The sequence below is a fragment of the Pleurodeles waltl genome, chromosome 10, assembly GCF_031143425.1.
Source record: "Pleurodeles waltl isolate 20211129_DDA chromosome 10, aPleWal1.hap1.20221129, whole genome shotgun sequence".
Lineage (NCBI taxonomy): Eukaryota > Metazoa > Chordata > Amphibia > Caudata > Salamandridae > Pleurodeles > Pleurodeles waltl.
In genome coordinates, this window is record NC_090449.1 from 9,891,983 (window position 1) to 9,910,338 (window position 18,356).

Consider the following 18,356-nt stretch of genomic DNA (forward strand, 5'->3'; position numbering starts at 1 on the left):
TCTCTCTGATGGCAAGAGTTTCAAGGCCTAACGGCTCGATGGGCCTCTGCCCCAAAGGGTATACAATCGAAAAACTGGAATGGCTAAGCAAGAAAACAGTCTATGTGAGAGTCAGAACACCCAGATCAAATGTACAATACTGTCTTATAGAAAAGGCGAAGGGATACACTCGGACCTAACGAGTGGAAGACGGAGCAAAGAATCACACTTTGAAACCCGACGGCGGCGAGAAATCAATCTAACAAAGGACTTGATGTCTATGCGCAGTATCACTGACAGGGAGGAGCCACTCAATGCCGTGTCTCGAAAAACATGTTTTTTGAAGAAAAACAGTTTGTAATACTCTGGACCCAAAAACTAGATGGCAGGATAATGCAAAGCATATGTATCTACAGCCACACATACCACCGAACAGACAGTTTATTAGAAATTGATTATTTATCATCAGTTTATGTACTCGCCCTATAACTGACCATCTCGCATAGTCAATTGCCTTACCCATGGTCACGTTATTGTCTTTTATCACTGCATCCACTTGCACCGTGTGATCGCTTTTCCCATGGCAATATTTTGGCTTGCTGTAGACACTTTTATATGTACTTTGTGTATAAAGGACTGTTGCATGGTATCTAGGTCACCTAATATTTGTAGTTACATTTGCTTGTTTGTTTGATTGGACTATTTGACAAACATCAACTGTTGCAGACTAATTTGTTAAATGATATCGAGACTGGCCTTTGAGGTTCTTAACTGCTAAGTACCCTTCTCCTTGCGTCTATGGCCATAGTCTGTGGCCTTCATAGCATATTAGGGTGCTAGGCTTAAAAAAAAGTGTTTTCAGGCTTAACTTATCTAAATGAAAATGTCCTTGAAATCCCATAGAGAGAGGCATATATATTCTAAGTTCATGAACACCTGCAAAGATCCTATGACAGAGAGATTTATTTCTTTGGCTGTTTAATGATGGCATATTGGACAATAAAGAGTACGTTCTTGTCCCTTTTGTGAAGGCCATATTAGTGAGGCCTGTGGTTGAGTTGTCAAGTCTATGTTTGGTGCCCTTGAGTGGTGGGCACTTCCTACACATGTCCAGGGGTCCGGTCTCATTCAAATTTTTAACTCTTCGCTGTGCACAGATGTTCAATACCAGGTGTACAGACTGGATAACCCACACGTCAAGCAGCAGATGGAAACCGTAAATACAAGTACAGTAAGCAAAGAGCAATGTTTTGGGTGTTACAGTTACATGGTTTTATTTAGGGAGTTGTAAACCTAAACCATGTAATTTACTGTTACTGCTGCAACCTTTTACAAAAAAGAAGTGTCTTGCAGTTTAATTCCACATACTAAAGAAACTCCCTATCATATGCAAGGTGAAGTACAGTGTGTCACACATTGACAGATTAAGAAATAACGTTACTGATGTGTTTACCTGCTGACTATCGTGGCTCGGCTCCGGTACCAGAGAGGACTGTGGGCTGAAGGAGGAGAGCACTGGTGGGATGTTCGGAGTAAGCAGTTGCTGCACAGGAAACTGGTTTGGAGTCATAAGGGGGTCATGGAAGGTATCTGGCTGCGAAAGGGCTGACACCTGGATAGAGGCTTGCAATCCAGTCTGTGAAGCACAGGTCAGCTTCTCCTGTTGCATGGTGCCGTGCTGTGTAGCAGTACTGGGGTGTTCAGAAGCCTGGACAGGGGGCTGTGGAGCCAAGAAGCCTTGCTGCTCCGACCCGGAGTGCAGCTGTGTTGAGCAAGAAAGAGTCTGATCAATGGTGCCCAAAGTCTGTTGTTGCAGGGGAGTCTCAGACTGAGGATCTAGGACAGGTTTCTCTACATACGCAGCCTGAATGGGATCATGCGGTCCATGCACCTGCTGACTGGGCTGTACCCCTTGAGTAGAATGTAGCTGGGTAGATGACCGGTATATCTGGGCTGAGTTTAGCACTGGCTGATTATTGATAAAGGTCTGCTGAGACACATGGCCTGTCTGCGCTTGGAAGGTGCTGGTCTGCTCTGGTTGGTGGAGTGTTAACTGCTGCTGTACTTGAATGATTTGTTGAGTCACACCTGAGGCGGTTAGAGGCCCCTCTTGCAGCTGTTGCAGTCCCAGTACATTGCCATTTGTTTGTGGGTGAGCAGCTGACTGGGTCACTGCATAGGTCTGTTGCTCTTGAGACGGAGCATGAACAGTCTGCTGGTCAGAGTAGATCGGCCTACTCTGCTGCGCCTCAATTGAATATGCCTGTTCCTCAGCTGGTTGCACAGAAACTGAATGTGTTTGCAGAGTAGAATGCTGTGCCAGGTCACTTGGAGCAGGCACTGTGTAGGCCTGCTTTGGGGTGAACACTTGGTTTTCATTAGGATGTGTGATGTAACCTTTTTGCATCAATGGCAGCAGATTGTAATTTTGTGGTACTGGAGCTTGCTGCTCTGGGGTGTAGCTCTGCTGCACTGCTGACTGCTGAGTGAACGCCTGCGGTTCTTTAGGTTGAGGGAAGTAAGTCCGTTGCTCGAGGGGCTGCATGACGTAATCTTGCTGCTCAGTCTGGAATGTGTAAACTTGCTGGACTGGAGGCTGAGGAGCGTAAACCTGCTGAGCTGGTGGTTGACTGGTGTAAGTAAGTTCCGCAGGCTGCGTGGTAGTGGTCGGCTGCACTGGAGGCTGTTGGCCAATGCTCTGTGGCATGTAAACATTCTGTTCTGTAAGGGGAAGCAGTGGAGGTTGCTGCTCCTGTGACTGTGTGCTGCAACTCTGCTGCACCGGTGGCTGTGTGGTACATGTCTGCTGCTCTAATGGCTGTGGAACATAACTCTGCTGCTCGGATGTCTGCAAAACAAAGGGTTGCTGCACTTGTGTGTGGGGGGCACTGGCTTGCTGCACCAGTGGATGAGAAGTATGAACTTGCAGATCTCCAGGCTGTGCAGTGTAGGCTTGGTGCACTGGAGCACTAGGTTGCTGGAATACTGGCTTTGCAGTGTAAGCTTGTTGCAAAGGCAGTTGCTCTGTAGAATGATTGCTGTGAACTTGCTGTGGCATGAATGTTTGCTGCACTGGTGGCTGTGAAGTATAACTCTGCTGCAGGGGTGGCTGTGGAGTGTAAACTTGCTGCACAGGTATCGGAGTGGTAAAGCTATGCTGTTCTACCGATGCTGGTGCTGAATATGTTTGTTGCACAGGAGGCTGCTCAGCAGATTGCGAGCTGTAAACTTGTTGAGAGGTATAGGCCTGCTGCAAGGAAGGCTGCTCCGTTGATATCGTGCTGTAAATCTGTTGAACAGGTGGCTGTTGGGTGTATGCCTGCTGTACCGGAGGCTTCTCTGCAGATTGTGTACTGTAAACTTGTTGTACAGGGGGCTGTGACGAATAAGCATGCTGTATTGTAAGCTGCTCAGTGGACTGTACGCTGTAGGTTTGTGGAATGGGTGGGTGTGAAGTGTAGCTTTGCTGCTCTGTGTTCTGTGTCACTGCTTGCTGCATGGATGGAGGCTGACTGTAAGATTGGTGAACCGGTGGCTGGGTGCTGTAGACCTGCTGCATGGGAGGCTGGTGGGGATAGGCTGGGTGTGCTGCTAGTTGCTCCGTAGTCTGCGCGGTGTAGCTCTGATTAGATAGTGGCTGGGTGCTGTACGCTTGCTGTTCTGGAGGTTGGGTGGAGTACACTTGATGAACAGGAGGCTGCTGCTCTGGAAGCTGAGTGGTTAAGGCTGGCTGAACTGGTGGCTGTGGCGTGTAGGCCTGGTGTAAAGGCGGCTGCTCTCTAGGTTGCGCAGGAAAGCCCTGCTGGGTGGTGTATGCCTGCTGTACTGGTGCCTGGGGAGTAAAAGCCTTCTGCTCTGCAGTATGGGAAGGATACACCTGTTGAGCCATTGACTGAGCATTGTAGCTTTGCTGTACCTGTGCCTGGCTGGTGTAAACTTGCGGCAGCAATGGCTGGGTTTGGTATGCTTGCTGTACAGGAGCCTGAGTGGTGTAGGTTTGCTGCTCTGAAGGCTGGGGGGTATAGACGTGTTGCATCACTGGCTGAGTGGTATAACTCTGTTGTATTGTAGGCGGAGGAAACATTTGTTGCACTAAAGGCTGCATGGTGTACCCTTGCTGTACCAGAGGCTGTGTAGAGTACATCTGCTGCATCTGCTGTGGTGCTGAGTAGATCTGATTCAGTGGGGGCTGTGTTATGTAAGATGCTTGTTCTACAGTTTGTGTGGCATACTGAGGATGCTCCTGAGACTGCAAGGCAACCTGTGTCAAGGCTTCTTGGGCATTCTCTCCTGTGGTAGCCTGAAGAATGACCTGATGCTGGGGTAGAGAAGGCTGGTAGCATGTCTGCAGTGGAGAAGACTGACCATAGTCCAGTGATTGTTGGGTCTGAGTAGGCTGTGCTTGGTGAACTCCTGCAGATTGCAACAGGGAGTCTTTCTGTCCCGAAAGGAGGTGGTGCTGCTGAGCAGGAGGAATCTGGTGTAAGATCTGTTCTGCCCCTGCCGAGGCAGACATGTGATTTTGCAGCTGCTGCCAAGAAGCTTGCACCCCACCTGTGCACAAAGCGGAGGCAGGTGGGTGGAGGATGGGGGAATCCAAGAAACCAACAGCGGAACCATGCTCAGGTTGTGCTCCAGCCACAGGAGTGTGGGTCGATGTCAGCGGGGCTGAAATAGGTTCAACAGGAGCACTTGTAACCCCGGTCTGCAACACTCCCATCATGGATACATCAGGCTGGGATACCGTCTGCACATCTCCTCCAAAGGCACGCTGGCTGTCACCAAGCTGATAATGGGGAAAAAGAAGACAAGTTATTACCAGAGATGCTAAACAGTGTTAGTGTTTTTCTAGAGTACACTTTGCATGAAAAGGGAAATGTTACTTACCATGTACACATCTGGTCAACGAGTGTAGTTCTGTAGACACACATGCTTAGAATACTCCTACCATATAATCTTGGGCTTGGATATTTGCAAGCTGTTTTTGTTTGAAGAAGTCTCGAGTCACAGGATACGGTGTAACTCATTCTCTCCAAATTAAAATGTATTTGCACACCGCGGTACATTTTACATGGAGTGTGACCATAAATAAAGTGTGTGATGCGCAATGTGAATTAAGAGGCAGAAAGAGAATATTTCTGCAATAAACACATGCTACTCAGGAGGAGGGCAGGCACTTGTGATCTATAACACTGCATGCTATGAACAGATGATTACAGGGTAAGTAACATTTTTGGTTCGTAGCATGTGTTGCTGTAGATTGTATATACACCTGATTAACAGAGGCTGTAAAGCAGTACCCCCTTCTAGAGCGGTGGCTGGCCTGCGGATGATGCAGAAGCATGAAATACGATTCTAGAAGTATCTGACTCACATGGCTAAAACACCCACACAGTAGTGCTCATAAAAGTGTGTGAAGCTGAATAGGTGCTGTTTCACAAATATCCAATATTGGGATGTTTCCTAAAAAAAAAAAAAAAGGCATGGTTCATCCCTTTTTACGGGTGGAGTGCGCCTTAGGGGGAGCAGGAAGAAGCCTCCATTTTAAGACAGCATGCCTGAATACAACAGACTATCCACCTAGCTATTTCTGCCTTGGATATAAGCTGTCCTTTATCCAGCTTTGCAAAAGCAACATATAGCTGATTTAATTTTCAAAAAGCTTTGGTTCTATGTAGTACATAGGAGCTCCTTTAACATCCACTGTGTAAAGTGCTTTTTCCACAACAGATTCAGGGAGCAGAAAGAATAGCCACTAGACATGAAAGAAATTGAATAGGAAATAAGCACATTGCCTCAAAAGACAGTGAGAACTACATTCAGTTTCCACAAAGAAGCCGGAGGGACTCTTAGGAGAATTACCCTTTTGAGACCTCCATGAAAGCCGTAACTTTCTAGAGCATTTAGTCAAGTGGATGGCTAATGGCTCTAGGAAGATGATGTGCCAACCCTGTGTTGAGATGGCCACATCACCTGGACTGTCATGTGGAGGTTTGCGCCCCATCCTGCGAAAGAGGCGTCTGGTGTATTGGTGACTGAGTTAGGGGGTCTGTAAAAGACTTGCCCAGCAACAAATTGTTGCTGTTCACTATTGCAGATTGGTAGTGCTTGCTCTAAATCAACTACATCTTCCCAGTAATCGTCTGTTTGAGACCACTAATCCACAATGCACCTTTGCAGGAGATGCATATGAAGCCTTGCATATGGGACAATGTTGATGCAGAATGTCACCATCCCCATCAGATGCCTGGCAGTTCTGAGAGCTGATGATTAGGCTGAATAAGAGGTGTCAACTGCTTGAAAGCTGTGACTTTTTGCTGATTGGGATACCCTTCCCCCATAGTGGCTTCCAAGACTGACCCTAGGAAGGATTGCTCCTGGACGGGCTACAGGTGGGACTGCTAGGCACTTACTGAACACCCTGAAAGGAAGAACTCTGAATTGGAAGACAGGACCTCTTAAAACAAAGTTGAGATATAGTTGATGTACCTGATGTATGGATGAGGAAAAATGAGTCCCTGTGATAGAGCACAGTCATGTAATATCAGGAGGGGGAGATGAATTTTAGAGTTGTGATGCACAACCGTGCTGCAACAGTTGAGTGGCCTCGGGTCAACAGTAGGTCTCAGGGAGCCATCCTTCTGAGGAATTAGGAAGTAGCTGGAGTAGATGCCACCTCCTGGTTGTAGTGGGGGCACCCTCTCTACGACATGGCAAGCAATTCCTCTTGAAAAACAACAGACGTTCCATGCTGAGGGTGTGTGACTGAGGTGAGATGGTGGGAGATGCTACGTGCAAGTCTGGGCAATAGCTATGTTGGATGATGGCTAAGATCCACTTGCCGGGTGCTATCTACTCCGAGGTGTAAGTGGAAATAAACCGGTAATGTGTCGAGGAATGGCAAGTCAGTGCTTGGTAGAGGCAGAGCTATTACTGGAGCTAATTTTACCCCTACCCCATCTGTTGCCCCTATAAGAGCCCCAACTGTAGCCCATTCCGTCGTGTAGATGAAAAGGACTGCTGTTATGGCTGCTAAGAGTGAGGTTTCTCAGATAAGGTTGCTTTTGCTCCACCTCTGGGATGGGGTTTTCTAAAGGGGTCCCTGAAGGTAGTGGCTTGAAGGGCTCACACTGGGTTGGCTGCCTCCATATTTTTCACAATTCTTTCAAGCAGCTCATCAACATGAGGCTTGAAAATGTGCACCCTGTCAAATGTGAGGAGATGCTACTGAATGTCAGGTTTAAACCAGAGGTGCCTTCTATGCACAACGCTTGTGTTGGGGGCCCTGGGAACAGTGTCTACAGCATCTAAGGGCACCTGATGTTGGCATTGCATATTATCTTGCCCTCAGCTACTATCACTTCTCCACGCTTCCTATTGTCATCTGGGAGATACTTACACATCTAGATGTTGTATCTGCTCCTGCTGTGTTACGTCTTAGAGCGAAAGGAACGCCACAGAATTATCTATCACTAATGAGTTGCTGCTTCAGCAGCCACCCTTTTGCCTGCCACATCGACTGTTTTGCTCAGTGTCTTGTGCAGAAGTGTGCTTGTGGCCTGTGTGAACCACTAAAGGGTCAGTGTAACCGGCCCCCTGATAAGGCAGTGTCATTAGAAGAGCGCATGAGTTTCTTCTCCACCCTTGGGAGTTACAGCTCTCACTCTGACAGCTGGCGTGGGCAGACTAACATAGGGAGGAACTGCTCGCTATGCTCAGATTTAGAGTGTTTCAAGAAGAAACATTTCCCTCCTCCACCATGATACGCGCATCCACCTTGAGGTACGCGGCCATCCTCTGAATTAGCACCAGGGTCATCTGGGGGTGAAACACCTATTGAGCAGTGCTCTATATCCCCTGGGCAAAGATATCATAATAAAACCCTCAAGTCTTATTAAAGGGCTAACAAAGACCAAAGGGGCTACTTGAGTCACAGTGTAAGATCGGTGGAGGCAGTGGTGGTACTGTGTATGGCTGTGGTGGTGGAAGTAGTTTGTGGCAAAGGAATTGGGCTTTTAGCCTTGTCTTTATGTCTTTACAGCACTGGCACTGGAGACGGCACCTGGAGGAAGGCTTCCCCCTCAAAGGCTAGTCTCCTCTTACATGGAGGAGGGGCAGGTGTTGCCTTTACAAGATTTTGGCTGTAACTGGATGGGCAAACAGGCAAGTTTGATTGGCCTCCAGTTCCTGTTGGGGGTCTTTCAAGAATAGGTGCCTCGATATTGTCCTATGTAGGTTTCAACTGCTTGTCTTTAAGCTTCGGCATCAAGGTGTATTTTGGTGCCGACAGGCTCTCATGCTCTGGTACTGAAGTAGTCTTTTGTGCATGTTTCTCAATGCACTGATGGTTCTCGGTGTCTGTGTGATGGCGTGGGCTTAGCGCCCTTCGTTGGAGGTTTGCTTGACTCCTAAGACTTCCCTGGCTCCAATGGGTTGTTCAGTACTGACCGATCATTAAACCACTTCGAGAGAAAGAGAGGACTTCTCACAACATAAAAAACACAAGCAAGTGCAGGTAGACACTCTCCAGAATGTGTGTACTTCTGTCCCTAGCTCCCTGTCCCTAGGTCCCAGGGCTCCTGTGGGTCACAGAACTGCACCCATGTGATGTGCATGCTTATCACTGGCCGCCTCATCACACCCTGATGAGATGATACTGTGAGGGTGGACTTTGTTTGTGGTACCTTAGGTATGATTAACCACAAGTTTATTTGACGTCTAGGGGCACCATAGCCTCACCATCCTTGGTGTGTTTCGACATGTTTCTGCCTGCTCAAAGTGCCAGAAAACTGGTCAGTGGCATTGTTCACAGCGGTCAATGAATCCCTTGGTATAGTTATGTTAGTGTGTTCATTTTCATTATATTAGGGAAAGAAAAGTATTCATACATCTGTGTCAGCTTTTGCGACATGGGGTACAAACACATAATTAGACACTATGCTATCATCCTACATGCTGGAATGGTAGTGGCTCAAAAGGTACATATAAACAGCACACGTGATAAACAGAATGGGCATTGCAAATCACACACACAAACATGACAGTACTAACTGGAGCCTGAAGGGGATGGAGGTCCATGACCTGCCTTCTCTAGACACCAGTACTCGGGGCCTGAAGCCTGACTCCCTCTAGAGCAATGCACTACTTTAGAACAGGTCTTTTTCGGAGGTCCTGGCTTGCAGGGGCCTCAAGCACCAAATCGCCATGCTCATGGCCCTCGGTGTTACCTTGGTCAGTGACCCAGCCATCTGCCTTTCAAATACTGGCCCTCAGACTCACTGCAGTATAGCATCTCAAGGCTGTGTGGTGGTTATGCAGGTGGGAGACTTGACGAGACTGCGTCTTGCTGCTTCTGAGTGCCAAAGGGTCTTCTTCCCTGAAGATGTCTGGCATGTCTGAAATGCCCTTCTGTTTTGACGACCACGTCTCATTTAGATAACATAGCATCTTCTTGGACCTGAAAGCAAGGACCTGGGACATGATGCGTTGTGGTTGGGCGTCAAGACAAAATGACATTCCTGATGATGATCTGCTCACAGGTACTGAGAGTGGCAGCATGAGCAATTATGAAAGGCAGTCTGTTCCCACTATCGAAGGAGCATTTTCCATTGGAGACAGACTGAAGGTGGTTGCAGCACCTAAGAGGAGCAAGGCCCTTGACGCCCAGGGAGGTTGACCGCAATCTTTTTATGCGGATTCTGCCTCTTAAAGAACCAAGGAAACAATGACACTGGGTATGTAATCGAAACAGATGCTCAAGGATCAATCAGGTAACAGAACGGGCCTGATGGAAAAATGTGTTCCAAATACAAAGCCCTGGGAGCCTAGTCGGTGCACGTTCAAACCAGACAGCAAGAAAAAACAATCTAATATGGAGCCGGTGTTCATGCACAATACACAAGAACTGTTGCCACCACATATCCTGTGGCTCGAGAGACTGCCAACAAAAATAACATGTAAACATCCGAGACCAACAGTAGATGGAAGGAGAATGTTAAGCATAGTATCTACAGTAATGCATGCTACCAACAATTTATTACCGTTAAAGGAGAGTTCTCCAGAATTGTTTACAGAATCGTATGCTTAGAACAGCTATTACTGGCATGCAAGAACTCCAGACACAAAATAGAGGAACACAAGAGGACTAAGCTTTTTAAACTCACTTTGTAGTAATAAAAGCAGCACCCAGCGTTTTAGATTAGTTGAAAGAAAAACAAGGTAGCACATATATTACAACCAAAATTTGGCAACATTTTTACAAGCATCAAACTACAAGTCTAAAAATAAATTTAAAAAAGGCATGTCTCATATATTGTGCTCAGAATTCACATACACTCTTTCATTCCCAGCACCTCTGCAACTGACGCAAAAAAAAAAAGAGCAGAAAATCTCGTCCTTGAAGCTCCGCCTCTAGCGTCTCTGTTGCCAAACACCCCTTTTGAGGATGGACTGTCTCGAGAACAGCGAGCTGAGAGGACAGTTGAGTTTTTTGGATTGGTTCAGAGCTTTAGGCACAACTGGCTCCATGCTGCTTCTTTCCCTGGAGCAGAGACTCTGATAAAGTTTGAAACTCGGAGGGAAGATCTTCTGTGTGTCGTCTTTGTATAAGCCTCAGTGTCATCTTTGTTCTGAGCAGGAGGACTTTGCGCCACACTGGTCCCCGTTATGCCAAAGGCACCCATCCTTTTGCAGGTGAAATAAATCCTCTTGACTTTTTCAACATCCTGTTTGAATGGTGGCTCTAGAGAGCTTAGGGTGCTACACACTGCAATGCGCTAACTTATTTCTTTAGGACAGGGTGGATTTCTTGCCCTGAAATTCTTTCATGTCTAATAGACGTGCTAATGATGGCCCCTCAGTAAACAGAGGCTGCTGACCCGATGCTAGCCAGATCAATTTGCTGCTGAAATTCTGACAAAATTTAAAAGGCATGTTCTCCAGTGAAAAGCCTAAAGTTACTTACCTGTAAACGTAGCTCTCCATCAGGCTAATCACCACTAAAATCGAGAACAATGAGTAGTTGCTCCTAAACACAAGATAGCAATATTCTAAAATACATACTATGTTTGTTCTTTAGAAAAGAAACACTGCAAAGGGTCATGCGTTTTACAAAACATTTTAAAGACACAAGGAGTACATATGGGCATACTGATCCATTTGTGAAGGACATTACACTATGATGCCCTGCCAGTTGCAGATGCTCCAGCTATTTTTGTACAGACTTCTGATCCTACGAAAGCACAATAAAACTTTCTCGCCTTCCATCAGGGAATAGAAAAGACTGCTTAAGATTTTAATGACGATTCGCCTTAAGGAGAATTTGGATTAAAGATAAGTAATCTTTCCCGTTCATTCAGGTTATAATATCAGGGACTGATCGAGTACAGCATTAATTATGTAAGTATGAATTTTGTAAAGCCTCGATTGCCAAAAGGAGCCTTGGCGCTAATGTCCCTGACAATGGCAGAAGAAAAAACCCCAGCTCATTTAAAAAAAAAAAAACATAAAACTTAAATGACACAGTGAGAAAAAAAGCTGAGTCTTCAGCCCCTTCCTGAAGACAATCAGGTTAGGCTGAGAAAGTAAAAGCAAAAGGGAGAGAATTCCACAGTTTCGAGGCACAGTAAATGAAGCTCCTGTTGTCCAACCTTGCCTTCCTAATTCTTGGGACAACAGTCAGTTCGGCCAAGCCAGAACTAAGAATGAGTCCAGCTATGTTTCACTTTAAGATCTTTTGAAAGTATTCCGGTCAATGCAGGCTCTTAAGCGACAGCTATTGGTTAAAATTTAGGGATTCTCAAGAGCAACCTCGCGGCAGCGTTCTGAAGAATCTCCAACTTATGCATTAAGCATTGTTGAGACCTGAAATTAAAGCTTTACAGTAATCAATCTTTGAGGTAGTCAGAGCTAAGACTACTGTCTTCTGTAGGGCTAAATGAATAAAAGGAAATATCTTTCTTAAGATTTTTAGATGGTAAAAATATGCTGATGTAGTCTGACTTGGTCTGAAAAAAGAAAGATCCTGGTCAAAAAGGACTCCCAAATTTTGAGCCTTTTTTTTTTTTTTTAAACTGGAGTTGGAAGTGACCCTAGGGTTGATGGCCACTATGTAGTGTCCCAGAAGGAGGTATTATTGCCAAAAAGTAATACCTCAGTTTCCATCCAATGTACAACCTAAGTCATACACTCCCCGAAATTTTTTGTTTCCTCTTCGTTTGTTGTTAATGATACCACAATTTGGGTGTCATCTACATAAGAGATGACAAAGAAGCCAAAGCTGCTGATAAGCGTGGCCGAGGGGGTGATAGACATTAAGTAAGGTTGGGCTGAGTGAAGAGCCCTGTGGCACTACACCTGGAAGAGAGAAGGGGGCAGATGTAAACTCCCCGAAGGCTACTACTTGCTCTCTATTTTGCAGAAAAGAAGAAAGGAGCGCTAAAGAGGAATCTCTGAAACCAATGGCCTTGAGTCAGCTTATGAGAAGAGAGTGGGTGACAGTGTCGAAGGTGGCCAAAAGAATCAAGGCTGGCTTCCCACCTTGATCGACCACCCTTCTTATTGCTTCTGAGGCAACCATAATAGCCAACTCTGTACTGTGGTTAGCCCTAAAGCTGAGACGAGCCTAAGATGTAACTGGAATCAATGAAAGATAGTATTTTCTGATTCTATGTTGTTTCCAGGATCTTGGATGGGAATGGAAGGCGTGAAATAGAGCGATAACTTAACATCTGGTGGATCCATTGTCGGCTTTTAATCAAAGGAAGTATTGTTGCTTTTTTTTCCAAGATGTGGAGAACTTTCTATCTCAAACAATCTTATTTAAGAAGTCTGTGAGTGGTATAACAACTAGATCGGAAATGGGATGCAAGATGAGAAGGGGACAAGGTACGAGGAAGAACCCGATTTAGTAAACGGGATAAGATTAACAACGTTAAGTACTGAGAAAGGAGAGAACCTATCAAAAATTCTCAGGTCACCGTCCAAGCTAGCTACGTGTCTTATATCAGAAGTTTCATAACTGGCGGGGCACTGAACAAGTCTCATCAGACCCGTGTTAAAGGCTTCGAAGATAGTATTTACCTCAGATTGAAAAACTAGACAGTTTGTTATAGAAGAATTGGTCTGGACAGAAAACCACAGTGTTGCACAGACTAGCAAGATGACTCACTGTTTTAAAAAGTTCTCTAACGTTGTTTTGTGCAGTTTATTTTTTCGCTAAGTATTTGGTGGAGATAATTTTTTATAGTTCAAAAGGAAAGATTTGCAAACAGTTTTTTCCATATGGCAATACTTAATTCTACATTTTTGTTGTTGAGCTCTGCAGTTTAATTTGAGTTCTCTAATCTCAGATGAATACTAAGGAGCAGAGGGCTTCTTCCTACGGTTAGTTCTAGTTTTTCCCAGGGTTAATTCTAGAGTAACACCATCAACCCACTGTGCAAAGTTAGAAGTGGCAGCGTCAACACTATTTGAGATAGGAGGTATGGAACTTTCAAAACGGCTGTTAGTTTTTCTAAAGTGGCGTTCTTCCATACTCTATACTTAGAAATGGCTTGTTTGGTATTGTTCAAGACATTTTTGGCACCAGTTTTTAGAGAAAGGAATATGGCCCCGTGATCAGAGCAAAATTAAAGGCAGATTTTACAGCAGTTGAGAGCAGGGTTATTAGTAAAATCCCCATCCAACGTATGATTGGCGTCATGTGTAGGGACCTGAACAATCTGCCTAAGGCCCCAAGCACTGAGTGTGTCAAGAAGCTGTTCTGTGTCTTTGTTCCCAATTAATTCCAGATGGAAATTAAAGTCACCAATGAAGCTAAAATAATCGAAGCCCATACAGGATTCAATTGCTTTTTGAAATTATAGAATGAATTTGCCTCTGGGCCCGGTGGTCGATAGACTAGAAGGCCGTTAAACCTTTCATAATTATTTAGTTTGATCCTAAATAGCAATGCTATGCTGTCAAACCGATAGATAGGCTCAAAAGAGGCCGTGAAGCGGTTGCGGTACATAATAGCAATCGCTACGCCTCTTTTTGCCTTCCGGTCCATGCTCATTACATTAAAACCTGAAGGTAGAGTAATTTTAGGATCAGGATAAGACGAGGCATCCGCCCAAGTTTCTGTGACAAAGATAATATCTGGTTTATGTTGTTCCCTGATTAAGTCCACCCCTTGAAACAACGAAGAAAAAAAAGGAAAGTTATGCACTCCCAAAAAGATATCTCAGTAAAGTCTAGTCTGCTTGATTGTCACCCATGAATGTGTCTCAAGACAACATCCTTTTGAACTTGTGGCGTGGACTGACCTGCAACAGCATTTTTGTAAACCTCCACTATAGGGGATCTTTCTCAAAAAAGCAGTAGTTGCAGCTTCACGTTTAAAAGGGTGAGCTTGGAGTTTACCTGTTAAGGTTTTATATGATCTTTGAAAAAGCAAAGTACAACAGACAACTCATCTAGAAACGGACTGTTTTGAAGAGAAATACTCTTTACTTACAGGCTTACTGTTGAGCAAAGCTGATCAACAGTCTCACACAACCTTGTCAAGAAAACTCTTATGCGTTCGGCACACTGTAATGAAGCCTTGGCTTGGCTCAAATGGCAAACCATTTGAAAGACGTGCATGACTTCACATGGTGCTGGGGGCGTGGCCCAGATGGCGACTGCATAGGACCCTCCTTAGAGAGCCCCGCGCTGGGCCCGGTGAATAGCCTGTGATCGATAGCAGAAGGGCCCCGTGGGGCCGTAGCCAAACCTTGAAGGGCGGCAGCGGTGCCATACTCCTCTCTACGGGCTTGCCTTGCCCGATGCCATGGACGCCATGTGCACAGCGGTAATGCAGCTGCGGATTGGCAGAGCCCAGGGGCACCAGTGACGGATCGCTGCTGACCCCACAGTTAAGGCCCAGCCCAAGTCAGCGGGTACCCCCAGGGGTGTCTGGGGACCGAGGCTGCACTGAAAGGGTAGAAGGGAAACAGCGGACCTGTCTGCCGGCTGCTTAGGGCTGGAACATCGTAGCAGCTACTGGCAGCAGCTACTGGCAGCGGCGACGGATGTAAGTTAGCGGCACCACTGGTGACCCCCTATGATTACCAGTGCTCCCCGAGAGCGGCATGCTTGACGCCGCCGTTGCCAGTCGCTGTGTGCTGCTGCTACGAGCATTAGATGTGGCCTGAGAGGTACCTGGGGCCCTTGTTTGGAGATGGGACCCGGGTCTACAAGAGCTGTTAGAGCGAGTAGGAACATATTAAGACTGCTTGACGAGCTGAACGCAGCCGTGGGATCAATCATTGTGTTCTGTTGACTTTGGTGATAGGAAGTGGTTGCCTCAATTAGGGAATCCTCCTAGGAAATGAAATATGGGAGAGACTGAGGTGGCACGAAAAGAGTGAACAGTTCCACCCTCGTAATTACTTGGTGGCCACCCTGCAATACGTAATTGTCCCTGTTGTATTGTGCTTGGTGTCACTGAGTGGCCCACCGCCTCGTGGCCTCCGGAACCAGGTGGGTGATCACCAATTACTCGGTAAAACTGCACAACAGCGCTAATCTGTCGAAACACTCAAGGCAGAATGACGAGTCATCTCGCAGACAAACTAGTAGTACAAGCTCATAGTCGCTCGCCCATCTCCTCCCCCAGCAGGGATATGGGGAAACCACGCCCAGTCAAAACAATAAGAGACACCATGCAAACAGGGGACAACCTTACATCAGAACCTCCGTCACAAGCAGATCATTTTCAGCACCTCGAATCCACGCTCAAAGGTCACTCTGAGAAACTTGAGAAGATCCTGCACGCTATACTGGACATCAAAACCTCACTGGAGGCTAAAATTGAGAACAGCTGGCAGATATGGTTACCCAAGCCGAATCAGCCACGCAAACTATATCGCCGACTATTCAGGCCATGCAAACAAAAATAACGAACATGCAGGAAGGGATATCTGCTTTACACTGCAGAGCAGAGGACGCAGAAGGACGATCGCAAAGCAACAGCATTCGCTTTACTGGCTTTCCTCAACGATCAGAGCTTCCCTGTGCTGAACTGTTCTTAGAGGAGTGGCTCCTGAACACCGTGCTAAAGGATAAAACGACTCCATTGTTCTTCATAGAAAGGGCTAACCGCATTCCAGGACGCCCCCCAAAGCGGTAGCACCACAGTGTCCTCCCATAGCCCGCTTACCGAACTGAACAAAGGCCTAGCTGCAACACTAGGGAATGAGGAGAAAACGGACTTGTGGGTGACACCTAAACCAGGACATCGCAAAAAACCACCAAAGTCCCGACCCGATCGTGATCAAGCGGCGGCGGAGCAGGCTCAAGCAGTCGAAGCAATGACAATATCAATTCAACTCATTCACCGCTCTTCGATCAGACCATATAAGAGCATCGGGTTCCGAGACTTGTGAATCGGAGACCTCCCCGATTTGCAGCAATAGAGATCCTCATGTTACTCCTGGTTCAGTAGACAATCTCATTTAATTTTGTTTTGTCAATATGTTTTGCACTGCAGAACAACAGCTGTTATTTCCAAGGTACCTCTCGATCACGGGCAGGGCTTTCCCATTGACACTGATTTATTCAAGGATCCTTTCACACTAATATCCGGGCACCAGCATGGTACATCAGAAGGCACGTGCAAGTCACGCCCCTACGCGATACAAACTCAGACACGTTGTCCACTACAGTATCATAGCAAGTGTTATTTTGCGTATGATTATGTGTATTGGGCGGTATACCACGGGGTTTTGGCCCTGGGGGGATTGTTAACAAGGTTGGGGGGATTCTTAAAAAGGTTGGGGTGTTCTTCGATTTAAATACTTGTTTTACGAGGTTCTACATTGTATTGTTGTGTACAGAACTGCTGCTCTGCACGTGGCACACTAACACTGTGAATGACTGTAGGAAAATGCCTCCTTGGCATGGTTACCCCCCTAACGTTTTGCCTTTTGTTGATGCTAGTTATGATTGAAAGTGTGCTGGGACCCTGCTAACCAGTCCCCAGCACCAGTGTTGTTTCCCTAAACTGTACCTTTGGCACACAGAGAAGTCCCTTGTAACTGGTACCTCTGGTACCAAGGGCCCTGATGCCAGGGAAGGTCTCTAAGGGCTCAGCATGTATTATGCCACCCTAGGGACCCCTCACTCAGCACATGCACACTGCCTCACAGCTTGTGTGTGCTGGTTTGGATAAAATGACTAAGTCGACATGGCACTCCCCTCAGGGTGCCATGCCAACCTCACACTGCCTATGGCATAGATAATTCACCCCTCTAGCAGGCCCCACAGCCCTAAGGAAGGGTGCACTATACCACAGGTGAGGGCATAGTTGCATGAGCACAATGCCCCTACAGTGTCTAAGCCAAATCTTAGACATGGTAAGTGCAGGGTAGCCATAAGAGTATATGGTCTGGGGGTCTGTCAAATACGAACTCCACAGTTCCATAATGGCTACACTGAAAACTGGGAAGTTTGGTATCAAACTTCTCAGCACAATAAATGCACACCTATGCCAGTGTGAGATTTATTGAGAAATGGTCACAGAGGGCATCTTAGAGATGCCCCCTGTATACCAGTCCAATTTCTAATGTTAGGCTGACCAGTTCCTACCAGCCTGCCACATCCAGACTGGTTTCTAGCCACATGGGGTGAGTGCCTTTGTCACACTGTGGCCAGGAAGAAAGCCTGCACTGGGTGGAGGTGCTTCTCACCTCCCCCTGCAGGAACTAACACCTGGTGGTGAGCCTCAAAGGCTCAAGCCTGGTGTTACAGTGTCCCAGGGCATCCCAGCTAGTGGAGATGCCCGCCCCTCTGGACATAGCCCCCACTTTTGGCTGCAAGTCCGGAGGAGATGATGAGAAAAACAAGGAGGAGTCACCCACTAGTCAGGACAGCCCCCAAGGTGTCCTGAGCTGCGGTGCATCCTGCCTTAAGAAATCCTCCATCTTGTTTTGGGGGATTCCCCCAATAGGAATAGGGATGTACCCCCCTCCACTGAAGCAGGAGGTACAAAGAGTGTAGCCACCCACCAGGACAGTAGCCATTGGCTACTGTCCCCCAGGCCTAAACATCCTCCTAAATTGAGTATTTAGGGGCGACCCTACACCCAGGAAATCAGATTCCTGCAACCTGAAGAAAGAAGGACTGCTAACCTGAAAGCCCCGCAGAGACGACAGAGACAACAACTGACTTGGCCCCAGCCCTACCAGCCTGTCTCTAGACTCAAAGAACCTGCACAGCGACCCATCCAGCGGGACCAGCGACCTCTGAGGACTCTGAGGACTGACCTGCACCTAAAGAACCAAGAACCTCCAGAGGACAGCGGCTCTGTCCAAAAACAGCAACCAAGAAAGCAACTTTAAAGAGACTCCCTCCTC

The 18,356-nt window shown here is 46.7% G+C and overlaps 1 protein-coding gene across 2 annotated transcripts in view; it reads right to left on the reverse strand.

The window, feature by feature from the left end:
• Positions 1-18,356, reverse strand: part of WNK3 (WNK lysine deficient protein kinase 3) — a 577,357-nt gene that overhangs the window by 271,703 nt on the left and 287,298 nt on the right. For both annotated transcript variants that reach the window (XM_069209347.1, XM_069209346.1), the window contains exon 10: positions 1,433-4,765. In XM_069209347.1, the coding sequence (XP_069065448.1) occupies positions 1,433-4,765 (3,333 nt within the window). The remainder of the gene's footprint in view (positions 1-1,432; positions 4,766-18,356) is intronic.